Raw genomic sequence first — 12,009 nt, forward strand, 5'->3', positions numbered from 1 at the left:
ACTAATACAAGATAAATTATTTTTCTGCATCTATGTTTTACATAGGGGAGCCGAGGCAAACTCTTATACTGGAATCTTTTTTAAGCAAAAATAAGCATCAGAGATTCAATCTCAGACTGCAGAACAGGTATCAGTAGAACAGGTTACAAAATGAACTGACAAAATTAGTAGCAACAAATCACCCAGGCCAGATGGTGTTTGCCCTGGAGTTCAATAGCAACTTGAGGATGAAACAGTTGAACTATTAATGCTAAGCATCTAACTTCTTGATTAAAATTGCTTTGGCACCAAGTAGTGGAAAGTGTCAGAGATTACACAAATACATTTTTTGAAAGGGGATGGGGCTATCCAGGAAACTGTACTCTGGTGAGACTGACACCCAGACTGGTGTAATTGGTAGATACTAAATAAAGAATAAACAATGAAGAATTCGTGGACCAGTGGACAAATATGTTGCGTTAGGGAGGAATTAATGTGATTTGTCTCACAAATTCACAAGGAAACAACAACACAGAGAAAAAACATAGCCCAGAAGGCTTTCAGCAAGATATTTGAAGAAAAGTTTTCAAGAAAGGAAAGTTGCCATGGGATAAGAGATAATTCTCTCATGGATAAAGTACTAGAAGTAAAGGAAAAGAATCAATGAACAGCTTATTCAATGAATACTGCTTGCTGGTGAGTTCCACAGGGATCAGTGCTAGGACTGGTGCTTTTCAACATAAATTATTTAGAGGAGAGGATGAATAATATAGTAAAAAAACTCAGAAGAATATTAAATTATTTAGAGGAATAAAAAAGAAAGGTAACTGCAGAGGGCTGAAGATAGACCATCTGATACTCATTGACCAGGAAAAAATAAAGATCAAATTTACTCCTAATAAATGTTAAGTAATGCTCATGAGAAGAGGAAAAATAAAACCAAAAACAACCGTACATAAACCAAACAATACCCCAAACCCCTATGTTTTTATAAACAATAAAGAACTTCAAACTGATAATCACCCCTTGTGAGTGAGATGTTTGATTTGTAATGGAAATCATCATCATGTGGAGCTTGAGTAGAGGGGAACCCTGCACCACAGCACAGTATGAAGTCATGGTGTGCCTACATCAGATACAGCCACTGCAGAGCTCTCTTCTCTCCCCATTCCATCTCACAGATGTACACTAGAGTTAGCAAGGGTATACTAAAAGGCCAAAGGATGACAAAACATGTAGAATGGCTGCTACAAGAGGAATAAGCAAGCAGACCTGATTTTTTTCTAGGCAGGAAAAGGCATGATCAGAAAAGGGAGAGATCAGAAAAGGCATGATCAGAAAAGGGAGCTTCCATGATATCACAACTAGCATGGAGAGGGTGAATATTCTGACATGCATAATTTAAGAGTTTGGGGACTGACTGACAGATGAAAGATTCAAAAAACAAACAAAAAGAGGTTGTTTCTACCAAAAAAAAAAAATTACTCTATAGAATTCACTGTGCCTAGCTGTACCTAAGTAAGTTTACAAACATTTTAAAATATACATAAATTAACGAGAAGCAAACAATCCATGCAGAGTTTTTGCATATGAAGATACCATCTACAGCTTGGAAAATCTCCTGAGCTACAAGTCATTAAAAGCAAGGTGATACCCTCTGAGCATTTTGTCATGTTCTTATGTCCCTTCCCATGTATCTGCTACCAGTGGCTCCCGAAGACTGCTAATTTCTGTTTTTACTGAGCCTGTTCTTATTATTTCTTATAAAAAAGTCTGATACTTTTCCTAACAAAAATATAAATCATAACTTTCTATGAATCATATCCAATCAGACACCTTGGATATGGCTACAATTTAAACACCTTGCTTAAAAATATCCATCTATCAAATTGCATACAGTTATCTCAACATGTAGTAGTCACACCTGCAACATGCTCCTCACAACATAAGTATTACATTATACAATGTGCTATATCATTAGAATTTGTCCTTGGACTTGTAAATTTTCAGACTAGTATCTACAACCCCAAAAGTGTCACATATGACATCCCTAATGTTGAATAAAAAGACAAGATAAACTACCCAGTTAATTCTGTTTGTCACTGTTACAACGGTGAATAAACACTATATTCAACAGTGTTCCTTAGATTTCATTAGGTATTTCTGAACTGTATTCCTGCCACAGCTGTGCCATGCATGGGCACACTTTTGTAGGCACCATCATGAATAGCTGCTCAACAGAAAACTTCCTCTGAAACATGCACTGACATTTCTGCTCTTTACTACATGAAACTACCAATATATTTTTTTTTCCCAGTGATCATCCTCAGAAATGCAGAAAGAAGAGTTTTTGAAGCTGAGGTTTACCCCATCAGGGTAGGAAATACACTTTTTAAAGTGTGGCAGAAATCCTTAAGCTCCCTTGTCTTGAAAGAAGACAGTCTACTGATTCAGTCCTGTGATTTAGGAATGGTCAGGAGATCAGATGAAAGACTAAAAAAATGGTACTTTTTGCCCTGTAGCTTTGTATTTTACACATCTGTACTGGGATCATCATAATTGTAAGTGCCCATAAATAAATGTTATCCTTTTTCCTGAATACTGCCAAGGACATTTGATGTTTAATTTGTGATGGATGCTCATACTTTTAACAGGCATCAGTACTGTTGTCAGATGTGCTTTTTCTTTTGGGCTGTGATCCTGCAATCATGCAAATACATGATGAAGATATCTCACTGGACACAACTGATGAAAAATTATTGTGATTTAATGTGTTTTTTCCAGCATGCCTCTAAAAGGGCTGAACTAATACAGCCTCTGACTGATCTAAGACAGACACTTTCCTGTAACATAAACAAATTAACTAGCACAGAAGCAGCATAAAGTCTGTGAGCAGAATGAATTCCAAACACTGATAAAACAGAACCATATTGCAATCAAAGTCATATCCTAAACGAGCAGCTGTAACAACTACTGCTGTTTGCACTTGACCTCACTCAGTATCCATTTTGTGAGGCAATGCAATGAACAGCATTCACACAAATTGTTCTTACAACAGAGACCAAACAATCTACAAACTCAGTGATGAGGTACAAAGGAATGAAGTGATGAACACAAGGGTAAGTACTTAAGACTACAACACAATGTTATTTAAGACTAAAAAGCAGCCAAGAGGAATATGTACACCAGCATGGACTATTACTACATGCTATATTTTTCTTCACAGAAAACATTCTACTTTATATTTACAGATGCACTGATTTTATTAAAAATCTTATTCTTCTGATAATACTTCGATCAGCAGGAAAGATTTACTCTCCTTAGCTGTCAATAACTGTACTCCTACTGCTCTTCAATCATAAATTCCAATGACAAGCTGACTCTAAAGTTTCACTATTATAGATCAATTCTTCAGGTATGAACTAAATGTAGTAATGGGAAATAATTAGTTATATAGCATCTTACAAATACAAGTGCTAGAACAATTTAAATTGTTTATTGATTTCAGTTTCATCTTGCCTCCTGCTGACTCTGAAAATGGACTAAAACAAACAACTAGATCCAACCAGTCTTGGTAGACTAAGGTTTCTGAGGGAAAAGGGTCTTACAAAGAGCTTTTACACTGCCAACAAAACAAAACAAAACAAAACAAAACAAAACAAAACAAAACAAAAAAGAATTTTTATCTGCAGTTCAGTGTATGGAAATCCCAGTGAGTACATATTAGACAGACTGGCATTGCTGACTGCAATTAAATTTCAGGCCTCTATTTATGAGCTTCTCCTACCTCCTAGCCAAAGCACTTACTGTTCAAATCTGATTTTTAGCCTTAAAGCCAAATTCCTTGCCTTCCTTTACATCCACTCATTCTTAAGAAATCCTCCCTCCTTCCCTAAAGTGTAATACATAAAGAGGAAGAGGAGAGCTAGGGTAGGGGGGAGGCTATCAGAAGACGGTGGTGGTCATGGTCCCTCTACATGGGACTTCTGAAGAGGCTGAAAGTCTTCATCCTACTGGGACTGACCCAGTGGGCTGTGCTTAGAAGGATGCTTAGTCAGGATCACTGGTTTGTACAACACAGACACAGTTTTACAGCCAATATAAAGTGCAAGGAAACACAGATAAAATAGCATACACAGGTGCAGTTTTGCCAAACGTCTACTAGTTTTAAATTTAAAGTTAAACTTTAAATTTTCACTAAAGCTACTACTTTACGGAAGAAAAATCCAGGCAAAAGCAACAAATTCTAAGAGGCTTCTCAACCCACCATAACTTCTTTACTATCTTTTCTTCCTCGTTGAGGTATTTCTGCCTCTCTTGTTCCACCAGGTTGCGCTGTCGCTGTACAGGATCTTCAAGCCTCTTCACTGTTTCAATCATTCTGCCATTGATTTCCAGCTCTGCTTTCTTCACCATTGCCCTCAGCATCTCCTGGTTCTGTAGCTGTTGCACAAAAGAAATCAACTTCAGTTTTTTCTACTGGACTGAAATCCCTGGCAACAGAATACATTGCAGAGCTCAGAAATAGGTTGGAATAAACACAGCCCTACATCAAAAGGGTTTTAACTTCTTCTCTCCCTCTTTACCTATAAACATTATTTCATGAGGAAGTGCAGGGGATAAGAAAAGCCTAAATCTGATTAACTTCTCATGTGTATATCTAACCTCCAGTTAGTGAGTTGACAAACAAAAGATGTTGGGATCAGTACACCACCTTCAATGCACAACTTCTGCAAGGATTATGACCCCTTTATTCTGCTCACCCCAGCAAGAATCAAGAATTAATCCCACCTCTTGGGAATGCCGGAAGCTTGACTTCCACTTTGCATGTAGCTTGTAAGCTTATGTGTTGCTCTGCCTATACATGTCTAGTGGATAATCCCACATATTAGTGACAAGGTTGAAACTCACTGCTGTTCTCAGAGTAAAATTTTTCAGTCTCTCAAGTAGCAGAGGAAGGATTGAGCCATCCTGTGTAATTTGGTACAGACATACAGCTCATCTGCAATACATAGAAAGTCCCTTACCTACCAAGATCCCCCTCTTTATAATATGGTAATTTTTTCAGAACTGTAAAGTCACACATTCCTTGACTTAGCCGTATGTGTCTAAAGCATTCATTTTCTTACTGATAATAAGTTTGCAGAGAAAAATATAGCAAACTAGACTGTACTCTTCTGTGGGTAGCCCTAGAACAGCTAAGCCTCCCACTCACACAAACTGAAACTGCTGAAGTGTTTTACACAAACTGTAAGATTCAAAATGATAAGCAGGATTCCATCTAGTCACATCTTTAGGATACAGGCAACACAAACACAATTCTGTTAGCACAGCAGTCTTCTCATACAGTAAGACTTTAAAAAAACCTGTGTCAAATCTGGGAGACAAAGTTCCAAGTTTTAAAACTAGCAATTGAACCATCAGGTGTCTCCTAAACATACAGGCTCAATAGACAAACCACACGTAACACAAAGTAAAAAGAATCCATAAAAAGAATCATAAGAAAGGGTTACCTACAAGACACTGTAATGCAACAAGTGAAAAAAAATCCTTTGCCCAGGTCACTCTTTCCAGTCAGTATGGGAGTGAGAGGAACAAACTCAATGCTCCTCTCCTAATTCTACATTCCTTGTGCTCCTCTCTGCCTTCTTCAGCAACCCAACTGCGTCAAGAGGGAGAGTAACACTTCATGGAAAGTGATGGAAATTTGACACAGCAAAGTGACTTGGGAAATGTGAGAAAGAACGATCTGAAGGTGGTGAGGTCAGTAACAGAGTCAGACTTAGGCCACGGGTATCCAGAATTTAAGTCTGCTATGCTCCTCAGCTGGTATCACTTTAGTTTTAATACTGAAACTGAGTATGTGTGTGTGAGGGTGTGCAATGGCAGGTACATTTTTTTCTGTACTATGGGAGTATATAGGGGTTCTATATTGTAGTGACACCCACAGCTAAGGTGCTTGTCATTTCTGTTCATGCAGTGCTTGAATAGTATTAGAAAGTTTCAGTCATAAAACTTCCTCCATTTCAGAATTCAATATTAGGGAATAAAAATATAACTCTGCAGTATTTCAAAAAGCTTGTATGTTGAGGACTCCCACATCTCAATATTTAGAGTGAGCTCTTGAAGTCTGGGAAATGACTCATCTTGGTATTAAAGAGATTTTTTTGCCATTTCCATGCAAATTCATGCAACACTTGGCTGTTGCAGGAAAATCTGGTTTTCTTCATGCTTGGGGAATACGGACAGAAGATGAGACAGAGAGGTATAAATGGGTGTAGAGATAAGAAAAGGAACCAGGGGAGTGGGTTCAAGCAGGGCAGAGTCACCAACCAAAGGACAACATGAGGCAGGGCAAGCAGAAGCAGAGTGGAAGAGCTGTTGGTGAGGAAGAGGAGGCAGTGTCTGGCTGCTACATAATGTTTACCTCCACATTCTGGAGCTGAATTTGATTCGTACCTTTCTTCTGCCAACATGTATCTAAACTGAGACACCCTGGCTAAGTGCACAACCCATTTGTCCCTCAAACTACCTCTGCCAAATGTCCAAGGGTAAAGAAAAACAATGTAGGCTTTCCTGTCACCACCAAATGGTATTTTCTTGGTAATTAGAGTTAACCTGACTTATAAGTGCAAGCAGCAATCAAATAGAAATAAAACTAACATTGCTTTTTTAGAATTCTAGCATCCTCTCCTACATTCACTATGCTTGGCTCTCATTCCCAGCTTCACCAAGCTCTCCAGATACCTACTTTGTCCCTCTTTTTCAGCTACCACTCCAGCCATTATCTATCACTGTTCTCTCACAAGTAGCCCAGCACTGCCTTTTGCACCCATTTCAAGAATAATCTGCTAGCCAGTTTAGTTCACTTTGAACTGATTATTATCTATGAGACAGGTAACTGGAAAACCAAGTATTAGTTCACAACCCTGCTTCTCATGAGGAGATAAGCATGACCTGGCCAGTGGGAGCCTCCCATGTCCTGCTGGAGAGGCTTCTGGGCCACCCACCTCCCCACACACTACAGGACACAGCCACAAACAGGGACTGACTGCCTGCAGCTCAGGATCTCTGCAGAATCTGATTATCTAATTCCTGAAGCTTGTTACCATACATATATTAAACCAATTATATAATGCAGCTCAAAACATATTTGAATTTCTAATTAAAAGTGAGACTGAGTAACATGTACCATTTATGATAGTATCATTATTACATTTTCTATCCTTTCTGCAGCGCTCATTGTCCTGCATGTAATACATTGACTGAAGGAAAAGCATGCATACACATTCCTAATGCTGAACCTTAATGATATCTGTTTTCCCTTAAAATGTGTTTTATTAAAGAAAGGAAGGATTAAATTAAAAAAAAATGTAAATACAATCTAATGATATATACAATGAACATGTACATTAAGATTTGATTCAAACCTGCCAGTTGGAGTTCTCATTATCTAGGAGCATAGAATGCACAGCCTTACTGAACTCATCATGGGCTCCAGCCTCAGTAACAACAAATGTGTTCAGGACACAGGTTGGGTTATAGCCTGTCTTTGGCAATGAGGAAAACTCCATGACACTGTGAAACCAGCTTTTTATTGAGTATCTCTGAAAATCAGAGCATTAAAGAAGGTGCTAGTGGAGCAGCAAAAAGTGCATCTAACCTTCAACAGCCATAATGCAGATGTCTTTACTTCAAGAATCTCCGGTTAAAATCCAATGACAGATTGAAACAGTCTTAATTTTTGGTTTTAGGCACATTTAACTTGTGTATGAATCAATACATCTGATCAATTGCTGCTGCTTACGTTTTAAAAAGAGAATTTTGCCAGCACAGGCAAGGACTACAAAACGGAATTAGTCTTTTCCATCATGTGCTTTTCTGATTATACTAAGCAAATGTGTAAGAACTTACAGTGATATCATAAATCGATAACTGAACTACAGATGGTATTAAATATAGTTTTATGTCCTGTTCCTTAGTTCTGCTTTCAACTTTCATGAATGTGCAATCATCTTTTTCACTTCTTTGGAAGTGTTTCCTTTAGTCAGTCACTGTATGAAGAAGTTACACAAACAGGAACAAACTGACTGCCAACCCACAAGAAGCGGTGAAAGTGAAAATATGAAGTACTGTCAAACATATTATGCAAACAACCTGGGAAAACAGAAAAAATCACTTTTTCCTTTTACTTAGAATTATTTTCCAAAAAACAGTACAAAACTAAATTCATTACAAATTTAATATTTCAACACTATTCAGTTTAAAACACTACCTTGCTGCCCTACAAACTGTGAGCTCTCTTTAAAAATATTTCCACCCATTCAGGAAAGCCATGACAAAAACTGTCTCTCATGAATACAATTTATATGCAATATACAAAGTCTCCCTTGAGCTACAGGTTCTTCCATCTGACTATCACAAATTTTCCCACTTCCAACTGGCGTGATGCACCCAATTTGCTATTATTTCTGAAGTAAGGGAAGCCAGCCAGAGGTAATGAGCACACTCGAGATCTTTCCATTTTTCGTTCTCAAGACTTCCTTGGCAGCATTCATTTGTGTAAATGGTATAAGTTTCCTTCATTGCTGTGTGCCATAATACTGTATCTGATCAAAAAGAAGGTTATTGTTCTGGGCAGGGCCATGGAGACAAGATGCAGCTGGGGAAATGCCACCTCCCTGGTGAGCAGGCCCTGTGGGAACGATGCACTCACTGTCTGCAGTGCAGCACTGCAACTTCCATCCTGCTAAGCACAGGTAGTGTCCAGACTGTAGGTGTTTGCCAAGAACTGCATTTTCCACATGAAGTTACAGAAGGACAGAGCAGCTCCAGTGCTTTGTGGAACAATTGTGGAAGAATAATACACACTTATATATAATGTGCCAGGGCAGAGACCCTAAGCCAGAGTCTTGAAATCAGATGAGGATCATGGTGGCCAGCGTGTAGACAGCACTGATGGGAACAGTGCTTGGAAGACACATTTGCTATAGTGAACAGAACATGCTCATCCTGAAGAGATACATGAGTGAGCAAATACATGAGTGCTGTATCACAAGTAGGTTATCTAGCTGACACAACTGTTAGCTTCAAATACTGTCTGTCATCTTTTCAGCACCAGCAAACTAAACACAGGACCTTGTCATAGCCTCTTCAGTCTTGGTGACCTTTTCTTTATCCTGATGTTTACCTCACCCTTCTGCTCCCTTGCCCTATGACTTGTTCATAGTTCAGTTTCCTCTAGTTAAGTAAGTGAAGAAAAGCGTAGTCTAAATCCTGATCTGAATTATCATTATTCTGTTCTAAAATAAATCAGCAAATCAAAGGATCCTGACATAGTACCATTTCCATATTCAGAACCACCCTGTTTGTAATAGCAGCAGCTGCAGCCCTGCAATACCAAATATGTGATGTCAACTTCCAGGCAAGGAGGACTGGCAGAGTATTGGTTTCTTCTGCTGTCTACTTTGTGGAACAAGGAATTGTTTTACTTCCTTTTACATCTTCTGAGACAACACACAGTGCTCTTCAGTACCCAATTAAGTGAAGAGCTGAAGACCTGCACAGCTGCATAACAATATTTTCACAGTGTCTGAGATGAACAGCACATACTTACATTTGCAGCATATCAGTATGTATCAGCAGAACATTTAGGTTAACTCTTAATTGTTTTTAGTGTTTCTTGCAGTTTTTAAGGTGTTGATGCATGCTAGGGAGGTACTGGTAAAATGTGATTACAAGTAGGGCACAATAAACCTTTGCAGCAACTTTTTAAATATCTTTTTTCCTTGCTGCTCAAGTTGGCTGTTCTTCTGGATTCTGTAAATACAAGAGATTCAAAGTCTGGCTTACTGCATATATATGGACCTTTCAGCTACACTGGGGTTTCCTGACATCAAAATTTTTACTTCAGGAACTTAAAAACTGTCTCAACTGTAAACAGCACGGAGTAGGAACATGATTCTTCTAACATGTTTATACAGCACATAGCATAGCAGGGTCCAAACTGTAATCACAGACAACATTATTATAATATAAATATTGCTTTAGAGTCATCAAAGCTAGAAATAAAGTTTTTCTCAATATCTGAGCAGCAGCAGTTACACTGAGCTAATTCTCATACCCTTAGGGGTATGTAAGTGGGATATGCTAGAGCAGATTATGCTTTTGTGTCTGTAATACATGGGTCTTCCTTTTGCTAGAACTCTGCTCCTGAGAAGCACTCAGTTACAAAGGGTAAAAGAGAGAGGAAGAGAGAAGAGGAAGAGAGGGAGAGAAGGAGAAGGAAGGGAGGGAGGGAGGAAGGAAGAAAGAGAGGAAGGAAAGGAAGGAAGAGAGGAAGGAAAGGAAGGAAGGAAGGGAGGAACCCAGAGGCATACCTGGAGTTGCTTCATCTGATGCAGCTGCAGCCGCAGATCAGACACGTTGCGTTTCATGCCATGCAGGCTGTCCTGCATTGATGGGGCTCCAGCAGGGTGATGGATGACAGCAGACTCCACAGTTCCCAATGCATTCTTCCCTCCAGATACATTAGCAGCACCTGCAATAAGCAGCAGCATGGGTTGAAGGTGCAAACATGATCCTGCCTCTGCCCACGGTATCCACACATTTTTCATACAGATGGGCAAGAATACAGCTGTCAGTGCTCAGTATTAACTGGGAACTGGCACCTTCTTATCCATTATATGTTGTGGGAAGACTGCAATATCAGTGTACCTGTGCTGGAACCTCAGCCATAATAGAACATTGCACTACCACAAGACTGCTTCCTACCACATGTATGGAGATGGGATAATAAGCTATGACTGCAGATTACACAAAGGAGCAGTGAACCAAATTCGTGCTGAAAGCAGCTTTGCAATTGATCTCCCAGGAGCTATCTGAGACTGGTCAGATTCACAGGTCTCCTGAACTGCATACCTGTTGAATAATGATCACTGGAGAGCAATTTCAGTCAAACATACAATTTTGGGGGAAAGGATTCTATAGAGAATCTTGTTTTGCTGCTTAAAGTACAATTGTGTTATTTCTACCAGTGTCTCCAGCAGCTACTTTATAAAACCTGAAGAAGAGTAATGAAAAAACAGCGAGGCACAGAACTGCTCTCCAGCAGTGTTGCACCCACCCAGTCCCCTTTAGGGTGTCATTTGTTCGGGACTGTTTACAAGGGAATACACCGTAACACAAGGAAGTGCACTGAGCCACACCCTCAGAATAACCATCAGTGCCCTCACAAGAACTCTCTCTGCTCAATAACGCTGCTCCTCCACACAGCATTCATGCCAAGCTTGTTCTTTTCAGTCTCAAGTAGCTGGGTAGAAGCTTTATTTACAGGATACAAGCAAATTCCAGCTCATCACCAAATGGTCATGTTACAGCTTCTTCCAGCAATTTTTACTTACACACCCATATTCTTCAAATTTTCTTTCTAATGTGTCCCTTACCCTCCCCATTGCCAACAGGCAAAATGATAGATTATCAGTAGGATACACCTTATTTTGTAAGTCCAGAGCTATGTAGCCCTGCATACTCTTCTGCTCACAGTGCCAGATTCACCTCATCCTTTGAACTCCAATGTATATCACTCCTTCAGCAATTGCATTATTGGTCCCTCATACGTGGCAGACATTTAGGTGCTGGAGTCTGTCCAAAGAACAGCAACAAAGCTGGTGACAGAACAAGTCTTAGGAGGAGTAGCTGAGAGAACTGGGGTTGTTCAGCCTGGAGAAAAAAGAAGGCTTAAGAGAGACCTTATGGCTCTCCACAGTTACCTGAAAAGAGATTGTAGTGAGGTGGGTGTTGGTCTCTTCTCCTAAATATCAAGATAGGATGAAAGGAAATGGCCTCAATATATGGCCTCAGGGAAGGCTTAGAATATATATTAAGAAAAATTTCTTCACTAAAAGGGTTATTGGAACAAGCTGTCCAGGGATGGGGTAGAGTCACCATCCCTGGAAGTATTTAAAAGACATGTAGATATGGTGCTGAGGGACATGGTTTAGTGCTGGAGCTGGCGATGTATGTTTTACA

At 39.4% G+C, this 12,009-nt stretch overlaps 1 protein-coding gene across 29 annotated transcripts in view; it reads right to left on the bottom strand.

Annotated features, from left to right (window-relative positions):
- The window catches only part of KIAA1217 (KIAA1217 ortholog), a 199,660-nt gene that overhangs the window by 34,009 nt on the left and 153,642 nt on the right, over positions 1-12,009 (bottom strand). For all 29 annotated transcript variants that reach the window (XR_011724152.1, XR_011724151.1, XR_011724150.1 and 26 more), the window contains 2 exons: positions 10,359-10,519; positions 4,247-4,422 (listed from right to left, as the gene is read on the bottom strand). Coding sequence is in view for 26 of the 29 variants with exons in the window: in XM_071735024.1 (XP_071591125.1) it covers positions 4,247-4,422; positions 10,359-10,519 (337 nt within the window). In the remaining 3 variants the exon portion in view is untranslated. The remainder of the gene's footprint in view (positions 1-4,246; positions 4,423-10,358; positions 10,520-12,009) is intronic.

The sequence above is a fragment of the Heliangelus exortis genome, chromosome 2, assembly GCF_036169615.1.
Source record: "Heliangelus exortis chromosome 2, bHelExo1.hap1, whole genome shotgun sequence".
Taxonomy (NCBI): Eukaryota; Metazoa; Chordata; class Aves; order Apodiformes; family Trochilidae; genus Heliangelus; species Heliangelus exortis.